At 40.6% G+C, this 22,312-nt stretch overlaps 3 protein-coding genes across 4 annotated transcripts; 1 reads left to right on the top strand and 2 right to left on the bottom strand.

Annotated features, from left to right (window-relative positions):
* Positions 1-1,824: 1,824 nt before the first annotated feature.
* On the top strand, positions 1,825-6,091 carry entpd8 (ectonucleoside triphosphate diphosphohydrolase 8; the record flags this gene model as incomplete). The annotated part of the gene is made up of 9 exons (XM_083667636.1): positions 1,825-1,947; positions 2,154-2,271; positions 2,612-2,762; positions 3,137-3,296; positions 3,488-3,718; positions 4,702-4,968; positions 5,267-5,377; positions 5,582-5,713; positions 5,897-6,091. The coding sequence occupies 9 exons, from the start codon at positions 1,825-1,827 to the stop codon at positions 6,089-6,091; spliced, it is 1,488 nt and encodes a 495-aa protein (XP_083523762.1).
* A 380-nt stretch (positions 6,092-6,471) lies between these two features.
* Positions 6,472-16,014, bottom strand: rab44 (RAB44, member RAS oncogene family). Of its 2 annotated transcripts, XM_083668791.1 has the most exons (11): positions 15,883-16,014; positions 12,847-15,354; positions 9,247-11,987; positions 8,620-8,702; positions 8,360-8,475; positions 7,861-7,992; positions 7,652-7,733; positions 7,332-7,446; positions 7,075-7,173; positions 6,736-6,812; positions 6,472-6,608 (listed from the first exon to the last, which is right to left on the bottom strand). In XM_083668791.1, the coding sequence occupies exons 3-11, from the start codon at positions 11,932-11,934 to the stop codon at positions 6,518-6,520; spliced, it is 3,483 nt and encodes a 1,160-aa protein (XP_083524917.1). In that variant the 5' UTR covers positions 11,935-11,987; positions 12,847-15,354; positions 15,883-16,014; the 3' UTR covers positions 6,472-6,517. The 2 variants fall into 2 exon arrangements, with proteins under 2 accessions (XP_083524917.1, XP_083524916.1); XM_083668790.1 differs by having other exon boundaries at positions 9,247-15,354.
* Positions 16,015-16,613: 599 nt separating this feature from the next.
* srsf3a (serine and arginine rich splicing factor 3a) lies at positions 16,614-22,097 on the bottom strand. Its single transcript, XM_083668815.1, has 7 exons — positions 22,026-22,097; positions 21,499-21,554; positions 21,092-21,302; positions 20,840-20,986; positions 19,197-19,235; positions 17,490-17,576; positions 16,614-17,342 (listed from the first exon to the last, which is right to left on the bottom strand). The coding sequence occupies exons 2-7, from the start codon at positions 21,503-21,505 to the stop codon at positions 17,315-17,317; spliced, it is 519 nt and encodes a 172-aa protein (XP_083524941.1). The 5' UTR covers positions 21,506-21,554; positions 22,026-22,097; the 3' UTR covers positions 16,614-17,314.
* Between the last annotated feature and the right edge of the window lie 215 nt (positions 22,098-22,312).

Raw genomic sequence — 22,312 nt, 5'->3', positions numbered from 1 at the left:
GAAAGTTCCATGGCAGTTGCAGTAACAAAGGAGCTCACAGAATGTTGGCCTAAATCAACATTCCACCATGTTAACCGGATGAGAGATTTTGGAGTTACAAAAAGATTAATAGTTTAAAAAGTTGAATAGGTATCAAAAAGCTTTTATCTGACTTGATAAATTTGAATTTGTGGCACATTTTACAGTTGAAGTGGTGTTAATAGCTTAAAAGGTGTAAGATCGGCAGTGGTTCAAAATGTGCATCTTTTGGTTTCCATGTTAAAAAGTGCACTTTCTCTATAAGGTTTAAAAAGTTTAATAAGTTTAATATCAAAACCAAAAGTCATAGCAATGCGACCTCTCTGTACGTTTTAAAGTTGGATTGGTGTGAATAGTTTAAACGTTATAGCAGGAGTAGCAGGTGGAATAATTGGAATAATAATAATAATAATAATAAAGATGTCAAAGAACAATAGTTGGACTTGCTTAAGCAAGCCCACCTAATGAATTTTGAAAGATCAAACATTAGGTCAAATATGAGATCACCCACTTTTCCCATGCACATGATCAACATAATCACATTTGTAGAGACAAGGTGGGCTCTAACTTTACATTCCAACATATCACTATGAGGAATTTCAAGTACAATTTGTACATATGAATTAGTCAAGGAAGTAGGAGCATTATGTGTATTCATTAGGTAGAGGGTGAAAGAGAGATAGAGAGGGAGGGAGAATTGAGAGGGAGGGAGAATTGAGAGACAGAGAGAGAACGAGAGCAAGGGGCACAACTGCAGTTAACGTAAGATTTTGTAGTTCTTTTGAATGTGAATCTATATCGTATAAGGCATATACAGAACTAGTTTGGAGGAGGTGAGAGGAAGATACAGAAAAGAACATCAACAAGATAAGTAAGTACAGTAAGTGATTGTTTAGACCGAGTCTAAGACAGTCATGTGGAAAACTCCTTGCGTCACCTCACTCTTTAACAGAAGGGTTAAGGGAATCTCTTGGTTAATGGTTGACTACACAGCAACTGCCCCATGTAGGTATTTATCGTTTACTGTTATCTAAAAGGCTTGCAACGTGAGCATGACATGTCCAGTACCCCAAGCAATATGTTTTTATGTTAACATCTTTATAATGTTATAACACTGAGACAAATATGATATTGTAATGATTAAGTTTGGCTGTATAGAGATTGCCATTTGTTTAGAGGAGGTAGGTGGCATGAAACATGGGGACTGTCAGTTGTTTTTACTTTTAAATTAATTATATATAACCCTTGATTCTTGAAGAATACAGCTTAGTTCAACTGTCTTACCCCATCAGAACATAAGCTGATGAAACCCAAAATATAAGCTTGTTTTACATTGTATAGCTTCAAAACATGGTTAAAACGATCTCCTGGATGATCAGTCTTTGCATCCATAGCCCTGTCTGTTAACATGAGAGTGGTTACATTTTTGTTGGCTTTATTGTTGTTTGAATCCCAGATTGCGCCTTCAAATGAAGATTGAAATTATTCTAATGTTTATGTTGAAATGACAAACTTTAGTTGAGGTCTAGTGTCCTCTTTTATGCCATGGGGGCATAATAAGCCTCATATCATCTACAGTACATAATTAAGTGCTTTTAGGATACACAATGACAGATAATGTACATTAAATTAAGATTTATCAACTCTTGCAAGTACAATGTCATAGATCTATGAATGAAAATGTATGACAATATAATGTTGATGGATGGACAGATAGATTTGAGAGAGACGATAGATTTAATCTTCCCAAATGACGAGTGACATTTACCATGTGTGTGTGTGTCAGAGAGTGTTCTTTCAAGAGTCATGGCAATGAGGAAGTGGATGGTACTGGCTGCAGTGGTGGTAGCGATGGGATGCATGGGCATAACTGCGCTAATTCTCACATTAGTTAAACACCACTCTATGGATCTGCCTTATCGCATGCAGGTAATTAGAAAATGCACACTGTGTAATAATTAATGATTAACACATACACGCACACGCACACGCACACTCACACGCACACACACACACACACACACACACACACACACACACACACACACACACACACACACACACACACACACACACACACACCTTCTCCCCCAATATGGAATGGTGTTTGATTTCTCTGTCTCTGTGTCCTTCAGTTTGGGATGGTGTTTGATGCTGGATCAAGTCACACATCTCTGTACATCTACCGTTGGCCTGGCAACAAGGAAAACAACACAGGGGTGGTGTCACAGATGCTGGTGTGTGATGTGGACGGTCAGTTTCTACTCCATCATTTGACCAACCTCTTACTAATCCCCATTGTAGCTTAGTCTTGCACAGGCTGATGGACAAAACTGTATCAGTCCAGATCAGTGGAGGCTGGTGGAGGTAGAAATCAGAGGACGGGCTCATTGTAATGCATGGAATGGAATGAGGAATTGTATCAAACATGTTGGAATACATGGAACCAGCATTCGATGCAACGGAATGAGGAATTCCTTATTCCATTCCTCATATTACAATGAGCCCGTCCTCCGATTTCTACCACCATGGATATCACCACCCAGTCAGACACTGTGATTATGCTCTCTCATATCCCTGTCACCTTCCACAGGGCCTGGCATCTCTAGCTATGCCCAGGACCCCCCTGCTGCTGGGAACAGTTTGAGGAAGTGTCTGGACAGTGCATTGGCAACCATTCCTGCCAGGCAGCAAAGTGAAACCCCTGTGTACCTGGGTGCTACTGCTGGAATGCGACTCCTGCAGTAAGTCCAGACTCCTGACTTGGCTAGGGTGTCATTTTTTATTACCACATGCTACTACCATTTGATATGCTAGGCAGAGAGTATGTTACACTTACAGAATATAAGTATCAAATTATATTTGTATCAAATTCAATCCTTCTAACATTACACTTGTCTATGTGGTGACTATTTGCATACATAATTACAGTGAAAGAATACAATGGCTAAAAATGTGCATGTGCAGGTGAGGTAGGAAACCCAGCAAGGGGTTATATTAAAACCTCACCATCATATTTAAAACAACAATATAAATGATGAAAAAAATAATTTGTGATAAAAACAACAACAGCAAATGTCTCATGTGCGGTATGACTGAATGCTGTGTGCTTCCTCAGGCTCACGAATCACACAGAGTCTGAGCAGGTCTTGGAGCAAGTGATGAAGGTGATCCAGGGGTATCCCTTTGATTTCCGGGGAGCCCGGATCCTCTCAGGGATGGAGGAGGGATCTTATGGATGGATTACCATCAACTATCTACTAGAGGGGTTCATCAAGGTGTCAACCTTTACAAAAAAATGTCAAAGCCTATGTTACTGTAACATCCTGAATCAAAGTGGAAAGAAAGCATTTTTAGACCTTGGTATGCCTCCCAGACAATGGAGTCAAAATTAACAGGGGTACTTGTAAAGGTAGCAAACTGTCGGTATCCACAATCAAAATAAGATCTTTCTGTTTTTACTGAGCAGTACTCTTTTGAGGGAGAGTGGGTGCATCCTAAAGGAAAGAAGATTATAGGGGCTCTGGACATGGGAGGCTCCTCTACCCAGATTGCCTTTACACCAACACAGCCTATAAAGGACCCTGCCTCTGCGGCTGAACTGAAGCTCTATGGTCACAAATACAAGGCGTATACTCACAGCTACCTGTGCTATGGCAAAGACCAGGCCTTGAGGCAACTACAGGCACATCTGTTGAAGGTGAGAGGCTCACCCCCAGTATACGGTCTTATTGGACAATAATACATAGTAATATGTGTTGAAACAATGGGTATCATTTAAGGTAAGGCAAGGCAAGGCAAGGCAAGGCAAGGCAAGGCAAGGCAAGGCAAGGCAAGGCAAGGCAAGGCAAGGCAAGGCAAGGCAAGGCAAGGCAAGGCAAGGCAAGGCAAGGCAAGTTTATTTATATAGCACATTTCATACACAGAGGCAATTCAAAGTGCTTTACATAAAATAGATAGAAAGGAAAGAGCATAAACAAATATAATAAAAAAGCATAAAAGACATAATAAAAAATAATAAAAGTCAAAGTGCATTTTAGGGTCAGAGAGCAATTATTAGCAGCAGTTCAGTTTCAATTTAAGGCAAAGGCGAACATAAAGGTTTTTAGCCCATTTTTTAAAGTAGCCAGAGTTGGGGCTGATCTAAGATCTTCTAGAAGTTTATTCCAGCTATGTGTAGCATAATAACTGAATGCTGCTTTTCCATGTTTTGTTTTAATCCTAGGAACAGTTAGTAGACCGGTCCCTGATGACCTAAGAAGTCTAGAGGGTTCATAGTGTGGAAGCAAGTCAGAGATGTATTTTGGCCCTTAACCATTAAGTGATTTATAGACAAGTAATAGTATTGAATATTGAAGTCAATTGAAGTCAATTTTGTAACACACTGGTAGCCAATGCAGAGACCTGAGAACTGGTGTAATATGTTCAGCTTTCTTAGTCCTTGTTAGAACTAGCAGCAGCATTCTGAATGAGCTGTAACTGCCTCAGTGTTTTTTTGAGAAGGCCTGAGAAAAGACTATTACAGTAGTCTAACCTACTGAAAATGAAAGCGTGAATTTGTTTTTCTAGGTCTTGTTTGGACATATATCCTCTAATCCTTGCTCTGTGTGTGCATAAGCAGTATTTTCTAAACATATAAGGGTGTTTTCTCATGAGAATCAAATGCATGTTCTCCCTTCTCAGATGAGTGGTTTTGCCCACTCAGTCAAGCATCCCTGTTATCACCTTGGTTATAATTTGACTGTGATCCTGGGTGACCTCTATGACTCCCCCTGTGTGGCCAAACCAGCAACCTTTGACCCTGCTTCAGAGGTCACCTTCACAGGGACCAGTGAACCAGTCCATTGTCTCAGCCAAGTGAGGAGTATCATCAACCTTACTGCCTGCTCCTTCCCCCATGACTGTGGCTTTAATGGGGTCTACCAGCCACCTGTCAGTGGGGACTTCTTTGTGAGTATTGATCTCCTGTTCTAAAACATCTTCAAATTGAGTCCCTACTGAGTGCTAAATGATTATCTGCTACTATATTATACTATACTATTATATATTCACAACAGCTTTGAGGCAACAGGTATACTTCAGTGATCTATGCCAATGTACATACTTGCATTCTTATTTAGCATAACAATTATTATGGTTTATTATAAATATTGTGGCAAAAACAAATGTTGTCTTGAATGAATAGTGGCAGAAAGACATATACAGCCCATGAATAAGTTATTATTCTTTATTCTGTATCCTTTCCTAGGCTTTCTCAGCCTACTATTACACTTTCGACTTCTTGGGCCTAGCTCCTCAGGCTCCACTGTCTAAGGTTATCACCACTATAGATACCTTCTGTAACAGGACCTGGGACTCGGTGAGATATTAACCCCTCTACATATAGGGATTTACTAGTCACTCCCACATCAGTAATAATGAATATACACATGTAAACACTCACAGGATTTATCCACAAAACTTTATTGAACACATCAATACATAGAACGCACATCATACCACATTTACCATACTAAACAATAAAATGTCATGTTAAAATTAATGATAGTACATCTTTTGGCAGCTGAAGATGCAGTATGCAGTAAAAGAGAAGTACCTTCGTGATTACTGTGCCTCAGCCAACTACATTATGATTATCCTACTAGAGGGCTACAAGTTCAATCAGACCTGGGAGAACGTATACTTCCAGAGACAGGTATGTGTATATCAGTACCTGAGTATTCAAAGATACATACATTTGCATTACCATCCCCTACTATCAATCCTTTTAGCACACAGTTCAAATTCCAAATAAATCATCTGTATGTGTGTGATGATCACAAGACAAAGTAGTGTGAAGGGAGGTGTGTGCTGATGAAGCTGTGTGTCTGTCCATCAGGTTGCTGATACTGATATTGGCTGGACACTGGGCTACATGCTGAACCTGACCAATCTGATCCCCTCAGATCGCCCCCTTGTGGTGACAGGGGTGCCGCATCGCCAGTGGGCAGCTGAGGTCTTCTTCATCGTATTTGCAGTCTTCATCAGCCTGCTGGTTTTGACCATCCTCTGGGTCTGGAGTCCACGTGACTGATGAGGCAGGGTGGGCCATACTAGCAACCAAGACAGCCACATTGTCAACATCTCTAAACCCCTCTAGTCTCTATTCTAGTAAAACATATCACACCCACTAAGCACTCAATGATCATGATCAAAAGGCAGCTTCTGGAACTTTAAGTTATAGTGAGAGTAGTAATAGTTATATCAGGCAATATATGAATGGCTGAAATTATGATGGAAATATAATGTATTATGATTTTCTTAGTCAAGCCTCAAGATAAGCATCTGGATGTTTTCACATGCACATTTAAATAAAAAATCTGATACATAAGGAAAATGAAAATGAAATGGTAATGACTACATGCTTTGGATAAGCTACAAGTATTACATATTGAACATTTTGAATAAAAAAACAAACACAAGGTGACATGAAGTAAAAAGAGACTGGGATGTATCTTGATTAGCAACACCCTGATGATTTCTTCTGTGGGGGCTCTTTTTGCAACATCAAACTTCCCTCTTCTATCTCCTCTACCTTCTGCTTCAGCATCCTGAAAGCACCAAAAACAATGGTTGAATCACCACAGCCACTGGATACAGAATGACAAGACAAGTAAAATTTTAAAGGTGAAGTTCACACACCATAAAGAGAGTGGAGGACCCTGCTTTAAGTCTTACCTTGCCAGCATTTCCATTGACTGAGACACATTGTCACCTGTGACAGCACTACATTCCATGAAGTGAATGTTGTACTCCTATAAGATGACAAATGTCAGTAACAATGTATATGTGACAAACAACTATTTGAATCTTACTATAGCATGACGTTTCAATTTCAACTTGCTACAAGATTGAACAATAAACATTTTGTAATCATTGGACCACCACAACCCACATAATTTTCAAATCATGCAGCCCAGATGCTCACAACATGATCGTTAATGTTACCAGGTTGATACTGTTCTTGATGACCTACCTAACTAGATACAGGTTACATTAATTTTAACATAAACATACCTTTGCAAGGTTCTCCCCTTCATGAAACTGTACCTGTCGATTGGTACAATCACTCTTGTTCCCAAGTAGTACAACGACCACATCATCTGTGGTCCCTTCCTACAAAATACAAAGGCTTTAGATTGTACTTGAGATACAATAAATTCAGATAGTATAAGTATCTATGAGATAAAAAATGGTATGCTGTATCGATGAACCCTGCAAACAACTGTTTGTTATTATAACTCATTGTAACTCCTTGGTTGAATGCACTCTACCTGAATACAGGTGACCCAGTAGCGGACATCACAGAAGCTCTGAGAGGAAGTGATGTCATACATCAGCAGGAACGCCTGTGCTTTGTGGAATACTTGTCTGGTGATGCTGTGATACCTTGGGAGGAGTAACTATTAGATATACTGTGCTGTGTTCAAATCAGGACAGAGGAAAAGCGTATGATATTATGATGCATAATGAAATTTATACAGGATAAAAACAACTGAGTGAACCAGGAATATTCTGCTTTGTGCTGTAACAGACAATGAACACACAGCATACAGTCATGAAGACCACATAAACAGAAAGACTCAAGACTCACCTTTCCTGACCTGCAGTGTCCCATAACTGTAGAGTCACTGGTCTTCCATCCACTGTCACACACTGTACAAAGGTATCAATACCTGCCCAACACATGTACACACAAACATGTAACCAGAGTGGGAAACACAAGTACAGTCATAATACTGAGCGTTAGAAAACTGAGTAACAGATGTGATGGTGTGTGAAGACAGACAGCACTATACTCACCAATGGTAGCACAGTGGTCCAAACAAAACTCGCCACTCTGGTACCGTTTTATGAAGGAGGTCTTGCCCACATTGCTATTTCCAACCATCATCACATTGTACATGTTTGGCCCACGGACAGGGCTTCTAGAACCTGCAGGGTAGAGGGAAAAGACAGGTCAACTGCAGTTGAAGGCTACTAAATGTTTTCCTTATGTTTGGATTCCTGCTCACTTCCCTCCTGTCTCTAAACCTGTGTGAGTCTGTATACTGTTTATGTTTCCTTCATCCTCCTCGTCTATATCCTCCTCTCTTCTCTCTATTACCAAAAATATCTTGCCTGCTCTTGTTACTCAAAGCCAAACTTGATTACCCCCCTCTTCTTCTCTCACTGTAGTCATACAGTATGTGGGGGACAGAGTGCACAGGCACATGTGACCATCCCCTCCACTGTATCCTCTGGATAGTGATATACTATTAAAAAGATCATCTAGGGTTGAGTAGTTAGGGATATACATTACCTAGTTGCTGTCTCCTGTCTCTTGTGACCAAGCTCTTCTCCACCTGCTCAGCAGGCCTCCTCTGCCCCCCAGTGCCTGGGTCTGGTGTTGGAGCCACTGGTTCAGACGGTCTCTGACTGTTGAAGAGACAGTCAGCAGGTGTTCACAATACAAGCCATCATGATATTATTATGGCAATTCATGAACAATACATTCATTCTCGGAAGTGATTAATAATGGAGATGTGACATGGGTATAATTTGTACATATGTCAGCCTTACCCAGCAGGGTCTGCAGCAAAGTCTTTTCCAAGCACTGAAGCGTCATGGGATGTGGGTCTATTGTCACCTTCCAAGGTAACAACCTAAGACAAATGCAAAATGCAATCTCTCACAAAGAGCAGGGCAGGGCAGTTTCACAAAGGTAAAGTATGGATAATTGCTTGTTCTCTGCTAATTCTGTAGCTAAACTTTTTAACATTAATTGCGTAATATTGTTGTGATGCCAATACCCTATTCATCCAAATTATATTTTTTTTAAAAAGAAGCAAAATAACAGATAAGATGCTTGAAAAGATATGGCCGTATCAAAGCGGCGAGGGGAAGATATTGAGATATTCCTCTTTCCCATAGTTCCTCTTTCCCATGGCTGACATCTCATAAAAACACCACATTTAATTTAAGACAGCAAGTTCCCCTTTCTGGTGTATTTCATCTTTGCAGCTCTTGCAATTCTTTATGTTGCCAATTAAACAAATATGTCAATTTATGTAATCAATAAACAAGACGTTTATAAACACAATATAATGTTGGAAGAGGCTTTTTTATACATTGCTATGAGATATCACCCTTGGCCGGAGAGAAAGTTAAGAGAATGAATTAGGTTGTTTGTAATGAGTCTCACAGTACCTCTATGTGTGTCCTCTCCTTTTTTGTGCTTCTCTCCTCCATTTGTTTCTCTAGGCCTATAAGTCCAGCCTCATGTTCTTGGGTGGTTCTAGAAAGAAAATCTGCTTCATCTCTGACTTCTGATGGGTCAGTCTCCCTTTTTCCAACACAACCTTGGCCATCACGTCTGGAACTCATTTTCTTCCTTCTTCCTTGTTGATTTTCAACACTCTCTTTAGATGTGAAACCTTCATCTTGACCTAATATTAAGTTTGGTTGGTCCATGAACAACTCCATGTTTGGAATAGAGAAATTCTCTAAAGGGGCACATTCTTCAGTTTTTCCTCCCTGGTCACTCACCACATTTTCTACTATTTTACTCTTGTCAACTTTTGTCTCTGGTCTCTCTATCTCTCTATGGAGTTCTTTTACAGTTCTGCGATTAGACCCCATCTTTCTTCTCTTCCCTGTAGCTTTGGATTCTGTATTCTGTGCCATATTATCCGCATGCAATTGGGAACATTGAGAATGGAATGATTCAGAGCTATCACTTGGTTCAAACTGATGCTCTTCGACTGCTGTGTGGGCAAGTTGATCAGCAGACATATGAATATCTATACAAGCCACATCACCAGATTTGTGGGATGCCATTTCTCTCTCATTCTCAGTGAACAGTTCTGTAGGCTCTACAAACTCAGTCTTGTCTATGCCTAATTTACTCACTGCTATCATAGCCTCTTCCTCATCTCTTACAATCATCTCTGAATCTTCTGTGTTTTCCTCTTGTCTCACTTCAGTCCTATCCTCTCCTTGTCTACCTCTGGGATTCCTGTGAGTGGACTCCATTTTTCTCCTCCTCCCTGTGGGGTTAGATTCTAAGTTTGTCATTTGGCTCTCACTTCTTCTACCGTCCAATGCTCCATCTATGACACATCTATCTTGCAGGGATTGATTTGATGTACTGAATGAACAGATTATACTGTCATTTGTTGCATTTTCATCTTCTCTCTCTTCTCTTCCATGGCTCTCATTACTGGCTCTATCCATAGACTCCAACATTTCACACTCTGTATTTTCTATGTGAAATCCTTCCACTGCTTCCAAGACCTCAGCAATATATTTTACCATCTCTTTGCCCTCCTCTTCTTGTACATGTCCCTCCTCTGTCCTCTTTTCCTCTCTTCCTGTACTTCTAGGATTTCTGCGAGTAGACCCCATCTTCCTTCGCCTTCCTGTGGTATTAGAGTATGTGCTTAAATTGTCCCCATTGCCCTGAGAACTGGGTATTGAGAGTGGACTAAGAGAGGGGTTGGAACTTTCCAAGTCTGGAATTTGGTATGGATGACTTTGAGAGAAAGAAGGATCAGTGCTTAGAGTCTCATCTGACTGGCAAGACTCAGGTGCAGGTTCATACATTAGTTGGCTGCTGCCACTAATTTCTGATTGATTTACATGGAGTACATGATCACCAAATTCCTCACTGAGTAAAGTGTCCCCTGATTGGCCTAGTCCTCCTGTGGCGAGTTCCATTGGTTCAGCCGAGAGTGCCATGTTTGAGTCACTGTAACTCTCAGTTTCTATATCGCCCAATTCAGTACCACTTATGCTTCTCTCCTGTCCATGGAATTGATCTGATATATTAAATGAATAGAGGCTGCTGTCAAAGGAGATGGGCTCAATGGGGACATCCCTGTCTTTTCTTTCTTCTTCTCTCTTCTCTTCATCATTGGCTCCATGCTCAGGTTTCAATAACATTTGCAACTCAGTCTTCTCAATGGCAGATCTTTCCACTGTTCCTAATACATGCCTTTCTGTTATCACCACCTTTACATTTTCCATTTCTTCTAGTTTCTCCTCTGTCATTTTCTCTCCATGTCTACCTCTAGGATTCATGCGAGTAGACCCCATCTTTCTCCTCTTCCCTATGGTATTGGATTCTATGTGAGCACTTTCTGTATGACACAAAGAGCTGTCCGAAGTGGAATCTTCACTTTGCTCAGGTAATTTTTTCACTTCCTCTGGTTGACTAAAAAGGGTATTAGATACATGAGAATCAGAACTTCTGCTTTCCTCTGATGTGTGAACAGCAGGAAGGTCAGTGAAAGACAATACCCCGGTTTGTGTAAGGTGACAAGGAATATCCTCCTCAAGAGAACACTTATGTGCATCAGATAATTCTGAAAGAACATCCCTATTTTCTTTGACAGGAAGAGCTGTGTGCTCCACCTCTGCTGGATCTTCAAACTTTTCAAAAACACTGTGGCTATTCATTGAGCCCTCTATTTCCTTATCATTTGTCCTATTCTCTATTGTGTATTCCTCCTTATTTCCTTTCTCTTCATTTCCATAAACTTTTTCCAATTTTCTTTCTTCTTCATCTTCTGCTTCATGTGTCTCATTACTTTGTACTCCACTCATGTCTTCAAGAGCACAAGGCATCATATTTGGTTCATCATCTGGCCCTTTGTCCAATTTCTCCTGATTACCAGGCCCAGTAGGGTTAATATTCTCCTTTTCATCAGGGTATAGCACATTTTGCTCATTTACAGGATGATCATCATCCTCTTCAGAGGGTAACTTGCTCTCTGATTGGTACGGCTCTCTAACTTGGAAATCCCTGTCTCCTTCAGTAAGTGAATCTGCACAATCCTTGAGCTCCATCTTCTTCTCCAGCTTCTCTTCTTCACCAACTACTTCCTCTTTTCCCATAATAACATCTTCACTCTGTTCAGTGTCTCCATGTTCTTCCTTTTGACTCTCTTCTCTGCTTTTCTCCTCTTGTCTACCTCTAGGATTCCTGCGAGTAGACCCCATCTTTCTCCGCTTCCCTGCGGTATTGGATTCTATGTGAGCACTTTCTGTATGACACAAAGAGCTGTCCGAAGGGGGTGATTGTAAAAAGGAGGTGGAATCTTCACTTTGCTCAGGTAATTTTTTCACTTCCTCTGGTTGACTAAAAAGGGTATTAGATACATGAGAATCAGAACTTCTGCTTTCCTCTGATGTGTGAACAGCAGGAAGGTCAGTGAAAGACAATACCCCGGTTTGTGTAAGGTGACAAGGAATATCCTCCTCAAGAGAACACTTATGTGCATCAGATAATTCTGAAAGAACATCCCTATTTTCTGTGACAGGAAGAGCTGTGTGCTCCTCCTCTGCTGGATCTTCAAACTTTTCAAAAACACTGTGGCTATTCATTGAGCCCTCTATTTCCTTATCATTTGTCTTATTCTCTATTGTGTATTCCTCCTTATTTCCTTTCTCTTCATTTCCATAAACTTTTTCCAATTTTCTTTCTTCTTCATCTTCTGCTTCATGTGTCTCATTACTTTGTACTCCACTCATGTCTTCAAGAGCACAAGGCATCATATTTGGTTCATCATCTGGCCCTTTGTCCAATTTCTCCTGATTACCAGGCCCAGTAGGGTTAATATTCTCCTTTTCATCAGGGTATAGCACATTTTGCTCATTTACAGGATGATCATCATCCTCTTCAGAGGGTAACTTGCTCTCTGATTGGTACGGCTCTCTAACTTGGAAATCCCTGTCTCCTTCAGTAAGTGAATCTGCACAATCCTTGAGCTCCATCTTCTTTTCCAGCTTCTCTTCTTCACCAACTACTTCCTCTTTTCCCATAATAACGTCTTCACTCTGTTCAGTGTCTCCATGTTCTTCCTTTTGACTCTCTTCTCTGCTTTTCTCCTCTTGTCTACCTCTAGGATTCCTGCGAGTAGACCCCATCTTTCTCCGCTTCCCTGCGGTATTGGATTCTATGTGAGCACTTTCTGTATGACACAAAGACATATCTAATGGAGGAGTTGGTAAAGACAAATGAATACCCTCTCTTTGGCCAGGTAGTTTTTCCACCTCCTGTGATACCAAGTCTTTGAGTATTTCCTCCTTATCACTTCCTTTCTCTTCATCCCCATAAACCTGCTCCCATGCTGTCTCTTCTTCTCTTGCTTCTTGTGTCTCATTATTACTTGCTTCATTTGGTTCCTGTTTTATTCTAATGTTTTCCTTGTCATCTATTTGGTTCAATGCTTCCTGGTTGTCTTGTCCAGTAGGGCTATCCTCTGTGACATCAGTGGGTAAATAATTTTGCTCATTTAAAGTATGACCATCATCACCCATCTCAAGGTGTAACTTCCCCTCTAATTGGAACAGCTCTCTGGCTTCAAAATCCTCATAACCTTTCAGATCATGGCTGGGATAATCAAACTCTACTTTTGCATCACTCTGTGTGCCATGAGTGTCAACATCAGTGGGTTGCATTTCTCTGTTTCCTGTTGGGTCATAAAAGTCTTGCTTAGTCACTCTGTGGCTCAAAATGTCCTCTGATGGATGTGTACACTCATCACCAGTGTGTTGAAACAATTCAATATTCTCAGTTTGTTTACTCTCTGTCTGTGTTTCCTCATGTGTGCTATTCAATTGGTCATGGTCGTCAGATTGAAGTCCAGTAGGTTCACTCCAGACACTGTATTCAGGGCCTTGAATGTCCATGGTGCTCGCTGCTCCACCTGGGGACATATTTGTATTGATGGAGTACTCAAACTTCTGCTCTACTATCTCTTCAACCTTCTCGCTGCCACTGCCTATCACATTATACATGTTGTCAAAAGCCCCATCTCCTGGGCTTTCCTCTGCCATTGAATGGTCAGGTTTTTCCTCATCATATGTTTTTCCATAAGTGCCCTGATTCCCCTCTTCCTCTGTGATCCCTCTACTTTCTGGCAGCTCACTCACTGAGGGTTGCGAACAGTGCTCTGAAAACAGTAATGAATTAGATGTATCAAGGCATAATTGCCTGTTCTCAATCAACTGAGATGTATCATGTGTGGCATGATCCCTAGCTTCTTCACTCTGAAAGTGAAAGGCATCATGGAATTCATCAATTTTTTCAAAGATTATTCGAGTTGATTTGTTCAGAAACACTCCTGATTCCCTGTCTAGCTCCGTTCTTTCATCATCTATAGCCTCTTCTCCGCTTTCGGGGATCAATGTGTTATTGCATGATTCAAAATCCTCCTCTGTCATGGTGGAAGTCTCAAATTTGAATGATTGATCTGAAATAATGGATGTATACATAGAGGTGTCAAATGTGGAGGATGCAGTCGTGTCATGTTCACTTGCTCGCCTCTCTTCCTCTTTCTCCCCTTCCTTTAAAGGTGTTAACATTTCTAACTTAGACTCCTCTTGGATGATACCTTCTGTTGACAACTCTGCCTGCTCCTCTTGAATATCCTTATCCACTACTTCTCCCTTTTGTTCTCCTTGTCTGTCTGTAAGATTCCTACGAGTAGACCCCATCTTCTTTCTCCTTCCTGTGGTGTTGGAGCCTGTGAGAGCACTATCATGATGAAACTGAAAACTTTGTGAAGAGGGTGACTGAGAAAGGGGGCTGGTGAATTCACTTTGCTCAGGCAGTCTTTCCAAGTCTGTAGATTTGCTTACACTGCTATCAGATACAGAAGTATATTTGTGTGTCTTTTTGTCACTTGGTGTATTTGTATCAATGGACCCACTTCCAATTGTTGTTTCATCCCCAATATCTGCAAGATGTGTGGGTTTATTTTCCTCCTGTTCCACAGAATATAAAACATCTTGCCCTACAAAGTCCTGTGACTGACGGGGGATTGATATTGTTCCAGCAGTATCTTGAAGCAATTCACTGCTATTACTAAACAGAGCTTCACTAGATGCAGTATCCTCACCTATTTCCTCTGCAGTTTTATGCACTTGTTTTGCTCTCACCTCTCTCCCTCCTTGCCTGTCTTTATTCCTGCGAGACCCGAGTTTTCTTTTCTTCCCTGTGGTGTCAGAGTCTAACAGATGTGGGTTTCCAGATTGAGATGGCTGTGATTCAGAAAGATCAAAAGTAGAATGACTTTCCTCCTCCATGTATTGTGTTATTGGGGATGAATTATCTGATGAGTTAGGGTCCGTTTCGAGGATCACTGTGTCTGAATCAGCCCTAACTTCAACCCCTGTCCTATTATCAAGCCACATTTGAGACCCATCATCTTTCTCAGACTTCATTTCATTTTGATTCCTCATCAGCCGTCGTGATGAACCAATTCTAGATTTTCTTGACTTCTTATCAGACATGGTTCTTCAGAGTCACTCCTATATCATAACAGATAGTACAGATTGAGAACTACTGAACTCAGCTGGGATGAGAAGGAATATCATTTGAGAAACCATTTGCATAAAATGTACTGAGAAAATGTAAATGAATTAAATAGAAGTGATAGAACCATGGTTTGATAGAACCAGACTTTGGTTGTAAGTGCACATAACTAGACAATTCTAAACCCTAACCCGCACCATGCAACAAAGACATTTTAAGCACCTCATTCTCATTTCCTGCTCTGTGACTCATCATGCACTAAAAACATAGCCGTCAACAACTATGATGAATGTGTATGAGTGAAAGTAATTCATGACTAGAGTCATGTTGCGCGGCCATCAAATGCTGTAATGTTACCTTTACTGTTATACTATACAACATGAATACTATACATAATGAAATTAGTTATAAGAATGTATCATTATCTGAGTGCAAAACCCTTGATATGATGGCCAAGTAAAGCCACACTCCCTCTCCAACAAATTGTATTAACTAGGGAAACAGCATCATAATACTTCACTCACCCAGTTGCGACGACCACTCAGATGCACAGGAAATCCTTGAATTTCAAATACCCTGTATGATGCTGACCCTGGTCAAAGCATGTCTCGCTTAATTTTTGTATTGTAGAAGTTCCTTCTTTTGCAACCACAACTGATGACTTCCTGTGTGATCTACGTGTACCATTCTGTCGACATTCAGTAAACTGTACCGCATGAACATCCTTCCGGTAGTCAGCTAAACTCTGTGTGCCAGATCATCTTAGACTATCTACCAGCTTATCTATTTATTGACACAACATAGCTTCTGGAGGACTGTCACTGTCCACATAATATAGAAATACAGGCCTTTTGCCCTTTACTTGCTTCAAATGTTTGTGAAAACATTGGTAATACAGTCATGAGGTTAAACTACTGGATATTTATTATACAATTAATAGGACAAATGAGAAAGCCTAACATCATACTGCACAGTATTTATTATGGTCCTGAGGACAAAAACTATTTCTGTGGTACTTCTGCTGAACTAGTACTAAAATAATGTGTAAATATTAATTAGCTGTGGTGGTGGTTTAATTCTTCAAGTTGAGGGGATTAAGTGGTCCAGAGTATTTCAATCTAAATAGGCCTAGCTAAATAGAATCAGTGTATATTCGCATGTAGATTAATATGGAGTCAATTGATCAAACTTTCAATAGAAACTTTTTGTAGAGGTTAAAACATGGGTGACGCACTCAAAGCCAGAGAGAGAAAGGTCCATCTTATGCACATTTTAATGACCAATAAAGCTTCCAAGTTAGCATTTCAACTCTTGTATGTCTCTTTTAAAAAAGTAACATTCAGCTTGTCACAATCAAAAGTAAAAAAACAAAAGGTATATCTTGCCAAAGGGATCTTAAATCTCAATGTGACTAACCTGGTAAAATGAAGGTAAAAAGTAATTCAAAACAGTAATTCAGAAGTTATACAGCACTACCAAGAACACAGGTTACCAAAGTTTTAATTCAAACAGTTTAACAGAAAAAAAACAACAACAATACATACGAAGTTGAGTTATGCCAACATTAAATGCAAATCATTCAACATGCAATGGGTGACAGTATTCACTTCCCATACTTATACCAATTGGAGGGGTTGATAAGTCAATAGCGCCGAAGCAACAATATTCCATATCCACCCCTTCCCCATTGGACATTTAAGTAAGGTGTAGTAGGCTTACACAAGGAAATGGGACTCGTATGGAGAAATAAGACAGTCTTTAGTGAATCATACAGTTTGCAATTACAGAAAAGCTTCAGAGATGAACAGATAATGGCTGCCTCATCTCAAAAAGAGGGAGAAAAAATCTAAAAAGATGAATCATTGAATCCTTTAAAAATGAAACTCACACTCATCCATAACCTGATTCTATACTAGGGACGTCCTCCAGTTTGGTATGAGTTTAACTTCAGACACTTCACTTTCTCTCAGCAGACCTGGAGCGGCTGTGGAAATAAGAAAAGTTCTGTGAGACACAGGAAATGAATTTCACAGACTTTGTGCAGAACTCCAGTACAGCTACACAGAAAGTCCATAGAAAGACATGCAGGAGTCCACCATCACTCACACACACAAACAAACAAAAGACCCACCTCCGGGACCTTGAGAAGGATCTTGAGGGTTTATGGTTCCTTTCTCTGGAGATAGACCTATCTCTTCTTCTGTCTCTTGAGACAGACCTGAACAAAAAAAAGTCAATTAGAGACAGTTGCCAACATGACTTAACATCACAGTAAGAATGACAATTCATAACAGCATGCATAAAGAATGCATTGAATCATTTTGCCTTTTTAAAAGAAGATCCAAAAGCAAGAAGATTGGTACAACTGTGCATCATTAATCATTAACTTTCTAAAAGCTTCCTGATAGTTGAACTGATTTTCACCATGGTGGCAGATTTCCAACAAACTTACTCTTGCTCTTTTAAAGGAAATTCTGCTATCTCTGCGAAATTCAGTTGGAAGTTGCAAAAATCCTCCCTAATAATATAATTCCCCGAAATGGACTAGCAGTGTCGGACATTAGCTGCTGTTTCTCTACATGTGCACGATTCGAAGAGGCAGCCACCAGAGACTGAAAGGCCAAACATCTGTGAATCCACTCTTAAGGCACCACTGGCAGTAACATGTTGGTATGCAAACCAAGTGTTGGGTAGGACACACCATTTCAGAAAGTGCTTTTTCTGGACCAAAACAGTGTTTATGAATGAAATATTTAATTCAAAGGATGTCATTCCCTGATCCTAGGGGTGGGCAATATACCGGTATGAAAGTGAATACCGGTATCACGTTGTGCCATAATATGGAAAAATCTTAAAATATATATTAGCAGAATCAGCGAACGGTAGGTCTACAATTGTTTTAATCCCCAAAACTATAGATTACAACTTGGAAATTCTATTGTATAATTTGTAATACAAGATAAATTCTGTTCAGAACTGTATGCGTGCCTCTATCCCGCTGCCTCGCACCACGCCCACGCCCTCGCACCACGCCCCTCAACAACCATGTGCGTCAGCCAAGGGTATGAACTAACCGTGCAAGCGAGAAGAATTTAAAATGAGAGAAAACGTGGAATTTGGCCCGCTGATGAAGAATCTGTTCAGAAGAAAGGGGCTTCGTCTGTAATTTGGAACTGGTTTGGATTCAAAATATAACCTCAACCAAGACACTATCGTCTGCAAGCTACGTCGGCCTGTGACTGCGAAAGGAGGCAAGACGACTATCCTCTTCCATCACCCCAAAATAAACCATGTTATGACTATGATGAAAGCACCAGAATGCGTGCAGCAGTCAACCCCAGCAGTGGAGCACTTATGAAAGCTAAGTAGTTTATCATGCACTTTATTTGTTGAGAATAATTATTTGCAAGATTATTTGCATAATAAAAAGTGTAGATTTTGTCCCATGTCTTTCTCTGGTTTTATCAGGTTAAAAGCGATCTTTGTCATCTATAAACTTTACAGGGCTCATATAATGTGGCTTAGAAAAAAAGTGAGGAAAATATCACCCACCCCTACCTGATCCCTACCAATTAAAGCCATTAGGAAGCTTATAGAAAGCTTCAATGTTACATACTGGACTTTTATAGCAAAACGATCAACAAATGTACATTGAGCTTAAAAGAGATCAAGAATTAGATTTGAGCCTGTTCATTTTTGTTGATGAGTCTCCAGTTAAGTCATTTAGTGACTATTGCCACACTGAAGAGCTAAACAGACTGAGACAGCAGAAGGTAAACAGAGTGAGACAGCAGAAGGTAAACAGACTGAGACAGCAGAAGGTGGCATCTAGGCTGACCTGCTGCGACTGCGGCTGAAGCTCCTCCTCCTAGGAGATCTGGTGCATGGATGAGGTAAGAAAAGCAGGGGTGAGGATACAGAACATTTAAGAAGATACATTGTCAATTCTTATCAAATCTGGCATTTATGATCCCTAAAGAAGCATCATAGCACAATACCACACACAGCCTTCCCCTTTCTGTGAACAGGAGGATCCTTTGCATCCCTGCTAGATGACAGAACACCGCTTCGACAACCACCTCTCATCAGAGACTTACAGCTCTTTAACTCACTGTGAATGGGGAACTTTTTTTGTGAACACAACACACATATCAACAAATGAAACAATCAATAAGAGGAGACAATGTTTTCAGTACAAGTATGCAGACTTACAAACATACTGTACATTTGAGAAATCTCTGCTGCCAAACTTTTGATTTGCTAAAATCACTAAGTTCAACCTAACCAGCAGTTCCTGGACCATACACCTTTGAGTAAGCATAAAAGCTTTGCATTTGTGATCTATGGGAGGGAGATTAAAAATTCTTATAATTGTACTCATTTGTACACAAGTACAAATTACATAACTGCTAAATTAATATTGTCAAGCAGCTGTAAAAATTTGATTAAGCATGACACTAAAGAAGCAGGAGAAAAACAACTTACTATTTTGGGGGGTGTTTGGACAAGATAGAAATGACGCAAGGAAGCCAGACTGATGGCGAGGGAGGTAGAATTTGCAGAGAGGATTTGCCACATGTTGCAAATGTTGGCGATATGAAGTTGGTTGGCTGGAGGGGGTGGCTGTAGAGTTTCCCTGTCTTTTTTGGATTAGCCGAGGGCTGTTGCTCGTAGGTAGTTGTGTTCATAATGTGAAAAGTTTAAACGCTGATTGGTCGGGAATGTGAGGTGGGCCGCTGCCGATTGGGTTAAGGTTGTAGGTGGAGGAGGAGGAGGCTGAGAACTGCATGCTCAGGAACCAATAGGCTGGTGCAACCTGACGACTGGCCATGCCTGGGTCATGTGACACGACATCAGCCAAGCTGATTGGGGCACGCTGGTCAGCGGTCACATGATGCTGAAAGAAGACTAGTTGACTGACTCAGAGGGTGGTGAGAAGAGGCATGGTGGTGACTCTGCAACGGGGTTCATTTTTATTAACAGATGGCAAAAATCAAACTTAGAGAAATTAAACAAAACTAACATCCATAGAAATCAAATTATCAAACAATTGCCACCTTTTCAGAATTTGATGGATGATGAATTGCTCAATTAGGCTACTAATCTATCGCTGCATACAGACCTCAACAATTGAATAGGACTAACTTGGGGACTCTGAAACTCCAAATTTGTGACCTTGAAATGGACCCAGTTTCCTTATAGTGAAGAACATTCTCAGCTATGACTATCTTTCAAAAGTGAGAAATGTGTTACTAGTATATCGCTGCACTACCCAACCTAAAGATAAATTTGACCTTTCAGCCAAATCCAGCAGTTTTAACTTAAATGGACACAGAAAAGTTGAGGAGCGAGTGTAAGTGATGAAAAGGAGGATGGAAGGTCTGGTAAGGGTCTTGATTGGGAAAATGACTCATGAACACTTGCTACAAGACATGTTAAAAGTGGAAGAATACATGCAGCCCTAGGGCTGAGGGGTCTTACCGGCGTCTGACGGGTGGACTACCACGGCGCCTGCTGCTGTAGTCATCCCTACCAGGGCGTCGGCTCCAAGAAGGGGGAGGACCACGGCTCCTCGAGCGTTTCTCCCCATTGGACAACTCAACGCGCACCCTGCAGCCACACAGCGTCCTGTACACATAGTGCATGACATAAGTGGGCAGCATGTGGACTAGGATATCATTGGAATAGCACAAAATGACATTATGTTGACCAACTCTATTGATCAAATTATACCTTCCATCCAGTTCCCTGACAGCATCAGTTGCATCCCTCGGGTCCTCAAACTCTACAAAAGCAAAGCCTGGGGGGTTCCTGGCCACCCACACACTTCGCAGAGGCCCATAGTACCCAAACGCTCTCTCCAACTCTGTCTTGTTACCACTGTTGCCCAAATTCCCAACATACACCTTGCAGTCAAGAGGACAATCTCGGAGGTGGGCCGGTTCTGAGAGAAAGAGCGCAACGAGGGCAAGAAATGGGGAGAGAAGAGAAAATCACGTTAATACATCACCCCTAATAACACAACTCATAAATCCATCCGAAAAATTGGACATCCCACTTCAAGGACTTTCTGAAATGTCCGGGACTAACATTCGTTGTGGTTAATATTTTCTTCATGATAACATGAACAGCTATATTACCTCCCATTTCAGCTGATGCGGATTTCTTGAGGGGTCTCAAAAACCCTTACCAAACACTGGAATACAAAATGAGAAAGGTGATGAACATCCTACACGAGCATGTGCAAATTAATTTCCTAACATTGGAGGACAATAAAAGCGAATCTAAAAATCGAATCTACACATGTTCTACGTTAGCTAGCTACTTTCTTTAGCTTAAGGCTACATCCCGAAAAGGGTATTTTAGCTAAACGTGTTTAAATAGCATAAATACATAGTCTAAAAGTGTTAGAAAAGTTAGCCAGTTAAAACAAGAACAGTTCTTTGTCGCTAGCTTGACACTATTGCGTAGCTAAACCAGCTATGCTAATCAACCGGTTAGCAATGGAGCGTCGGTGACTAGCTAACATTAGCCTGCTAATAAAATACATAAAGACAAAGTATAGCTAGCTACACTGACCGGAATTCAGACTGCAATGTTAATTCTACGCTGTAAGACCCGTCAATTGTTTTTATTTGCAATTTAGCATTAATAAACATATTATTACCAGTTGTTTCAAACCCGTTGCTTAGCGTAGCTGTCGTTCCGTGCTTGTAATGGCGTTTTTGGCGTTCTGTTCACACGGAAGTGAACAACGTCGTCTATTTCAAGGGTCAGCTGTACCACAAACGGTACATCGCCGTCTACTGGAGTGGTGTCGTACGACTGCCAGAGGACATACTTTTTTATTTATTTTGTTTGTTATCTTACATTTTTTGGTATAACATAGAACATCCCTGGTATAACGCTAACTCCGTGGTTCAATAATTAATCAATCAATCAATCAATAAACGA

Source organism: Argentina silus (genome assembly GCF_951799395.1).
Source record: "Argentina silus genome assembly, chromosome: 4".
In the NCBI taxonomy this organism is placed as follows: domain Eukaryota; kingdom Metazoa; phylum Chordata; class Actinopteri; order Argentiniformes; family Argentinidae; genus Argentina; species Argentina silus.
This window is presented reverse-complemented; position numbering and strand designations above follow the sequence as displayed.